The sequence below is a fragment of the Rosa rugosa genome, chromosome 4 (genome assembly GCF_958449725.1).
Source record: "Rosa rugosa chromosome 4, drRosRugo1.1, whole genome shotgun sequence".
Taxonomy (NCBI): Eukaryota; Viridiplantae; Streptophyta; class Magnoliopsida; order Rosales; family Rosaceae; genus Rosa; species Rosa rugosa.
The window spans coordinates 53990918-53994542 of NC_084823.1; the positions used below are offsets into that span (position 1 = coordinate 53990918).

At 43.0% G+C, this 3625-nt stretch overlaps 1 protein-coding gene across 1 annotated transcript; it reads left to right on the forward strand.

Annotated features, from left to right (window-relative positions):
- LOC133707011 (pentatricopeptide repeat-containing protein At1g18485) lies at window positions 1–3090 on the forward strand. The gene has a single exon (XM_062132557.1). It carries the CDS (start codon window positions 19–21, stop codon window positions 2914–2916), a length of 2898 nt encoding a protein of 965 aa, XP_061988541.1. The 5' UTR covers window positions 1–18; the 3' UTR covers window positions 2917–3090.
- The last annotated feature ends 535 nt before the right edge of the window (window positions 3091–3625 follow it).

Below are 3625 nucleotides of genomic sequence, written 5' to 3' on the forward strand. Positions count from 1 at the left end.
CTCAAAAAGATCAAAAGAATGGCCTCTGTGGCACCACCACCACTCCCATTCTCATATCATCATCATCATCCCCTGCTTCCCAAACCAAACCCCAAACACTCCATTTTCACACCAAAATCTTCACTTTCTTTCTCTCCCGCTCAAACCACCTCTCTCCCTCCAACCAAAACCAACTCACTCCAAGACCTCAACCACCTCTGCAACTCCGGCAACCTCTCCGCCGCCCTCACCCTCCTCCAAACCAATGCCTTCCCCACCTCACAGCACCTCAAAGACGCCATCGGCGCCCTCCTCCAGGCCTGTGGCCGCCACAAGGACATCGAAACCGGCCGCAAACTCCACCACCTCGTCTCCCAATCCACCCACTTCACCCACGACTTCGTCCTCAACACCCGCATCATCACCATGTACTCAATGTGCAACTCTCCTTCCGATTCCCGCCTCGTTTTCGAAGGGTTACAGAGGAGGAACTTGTTCCAGTGGAATGCTCTGGTTAGTGGGTACTCAAGAAACGAGCTTTATGAGGAAGCAATTGGTGCCTTTATTAAGTTGATAAGCGCCGCGGAGTTTAAACCCGATAATTTCACAATGCCTTGTGTGATCAAGGCCTGTGGTGGGCTTTTGGATGTGGGTTTGGGGCAGGGGGTTCATGGGATGGTTGTGAAGATGGGTTTGGTTTCGGATGTGTTTGTGGGGAATGCATTGATTGCGGTGTACGGCAAATTTGGGTTTGTTGGGGATTCAGTTAAGGTGTTTGAGAAAATGAGTGCGAGGAACTTGGTGTCTTGGAATTCGATGATTGGGGTGTTTTCGGAGAATGGGATGTGTGAAGAGAGTTGTAGGTTGTTGGTGAGGTTTTTGGAGGGTGAGGAAGGGTTTGTTCCGGATGAGGCGACGTTGGTGACTATATTACCTGTTTGTGCTGGGAAAGGGGATGTTAGAATGGGGATGGAGATTCATGGTTTGGCGGTGAAGTTGGGGCTGGATAAGGAGTTGATGTTGAGTAATGCCTTGATGGGCATGTATTTGAAATGTGGGTACTTGACGGAAGCTCGAGTTTCGTTTGAGAGAAATGAGAGGAAGAATGTGGTGTCTTGGAATGCTTTCGTAGGAGGTTATTCTAGACAAGGGGATGTTAGTGGAGCATTTGATCTTTTGCGAAAAATGCAGATGAAGGAGAAGGTGAATGAGGTCACCGTCTTAAATGTGTTACCGGTTTTTTTAGAGGAGTCGGAACTTTTGAGCTTGAAAGAGCTTCATGGTTACTCATTCAGTCATGGGTTTCAAGATGATGAGCTGGTAGCCAATGCTTTTGTTGCAGCCTATGCGAAGTGTGGGTCGCTGAGTTCTGCTGAGCAGGTGTTTTATGGTATTGAGACGAAGACAGTGAGCTCCTGGAATGCAGTTATTGGTGGCCATGCCCAGAATGGAGATCCACAAAAGGCTTTAGATTTGTACCTTCAAATGAAACAATCAGGTTTGGATCCTGACAAGTTTAGCATCGGTAGCCTCCTTTTAGCTTGTGCCCACCTCAAATTTCTTCAATATGGTAAAGAGATTCATGGGTTTGTGCTACGTAATGGGTTAGAGTTGGATTCATTTATTGGTATTTCATTACTATCCTTTTACATCCAATGTGGTAAACTATCGAAGGCAAGAGCATTATTTGATAGGATGGAAGATAAAATTCCAGTGTCATGGAATGCAATAATCTCTGGTTACTCTCAGATTGGACTTCCTGATGAAGCCCTCGATCTCTTTCGACTAATGCTGTCTAATGGAATCCTACCTGGTGAAATAGCCACAATGAGTGCACTGGGGGCTTGTTCACAACTGTCAGCTCTGCGTCTAGGGAAAGAACTGCATTGTTTTGCTTTGAAAGCACGCCTAACAGAAGACCTGTTTGTTGGTTGTTCTCTCATAGATATGTATGCAAAAAGTGGCTGCATAGAACAATCTTACAGGGCATTTGACAGTTTAACAAAGAAAGATGTGGCATCATGGAATGTTATAATTGCAGGGTATGGAATTCATGGACATGGAAACAAGGCTTTAGAGCTATTTGGAGAAATGATAAGTTTGGGGCATAAGCCTGATGTCTTTACATTTCTTGGAATTCTAACTGCATGTAACCATGCTGGGCTTGTTAAAAATGGGCTAAAATATTTCAAAGAGATGCAAAGATTATATGGAATAGAGCCGAAGTTAGAGCATTATGCATGTGTAGTAGACATGCTGGGTAGGGCTGGTCAATTGGAGGAAGCTTTAAACCTGATAGATAGCATGCCTGAAGAACCAGATACTAGAATTTGGAGTTCATTGCTTAGTTCCTGTAGGAATTATAATGATTTGGGAATAGGACAGAAAATTGCTGAAAAATTACTAGAATTGGAGCCCGGAAAGGCAGAGAATTATGTCCTACTGTCGAACTTATATGCTGCATCAGGGAATTGGGATGATGTGAGATGGGTCCGGCAAAGGATGAAGGAGATTGGCCTTCAGAAAGAAGCTGGCCGCAGTTGGATTGAAATTGGAGGGCAAGTGTATAACTTTGTTGCTGGTGACAATTCTCTGCCAGAGTCGGCGGAGATTAGGAAGATGTGGACAAAAGTAGAGGAAAGAATAAGTAAACTCGGATATACACCCAACACAGATTCTGTGCTTCATGAACTGGACTATACAGAGAAGATTGAAATATTGAGGGGGCATAGTGAAAAGCTTGCAATTTCATTTGGATTGTTAAAGATGAATAAAGGTGCTACACTGAGAGTCTGTAAAAATCTGCGCATCTGCATTGATTGTCACAATGCTGCTAAGTTGATATCAAAGGCTGTTGAAACGGAGATAATTGTGAGAGACAACAAGCGCTTCCATCATTTCAAAGATGGCCTCTGTTCTTGTGGAGATTATTGGTAAATCAACAAGGAGTTCAGAAGTTCTTAGGGCAGATCATATCAAAGGTATCAGAGCATTCGAACTGATTGCTGCAGCCTGCAGCTTTCTAACATCTCTTTACATATATATGTACATCATGTAAGTGAAAACTATTTCCGATTTGAAATAGAAGCCACTACACTTTTTGTTACTGCTTAGTTCTGATCACTTGTCTCTGTGTTTAACTGTGACTTAAAATAAATGAATCACATAGAAAATTGGTCTTCGTCTGACAATAGTAAGTAGAAAAGTTCACATCAGTAGAAATGGCAATCAACAAAAGGGAGTGTTACAAAGGATTTGAGGTTCTGAGGAGAATCCACAGAGCTAACATTATTGTACTATACACTTATTCTCATAATTCGTCATTACTTTCTTCTTTATTTGCTCTGCTTTGGTTTTTATTATTATTTTTCGTCTTCTTTAAGCATAGAAGTAGTTACAAAATATTATTACAAGCCAGGACAGTGCATAGATGAAGCAGGTAGTACATTTGAACCAGACAGGAAATGGGACTGAAATAGATATGAAGACCGCAGTCACTCCGAAGAAGACACCACATTGCTGGAGCACCTGAGCTATTTCTGGACAGCTGGAATGAATGAATATGCTTATGAAAACAGAAGTAAATGCAAATAAGATTGCAAGCGCGAGAAAGTAAAAGACCATAGGGAGCGGGGAGAGAAGCTGG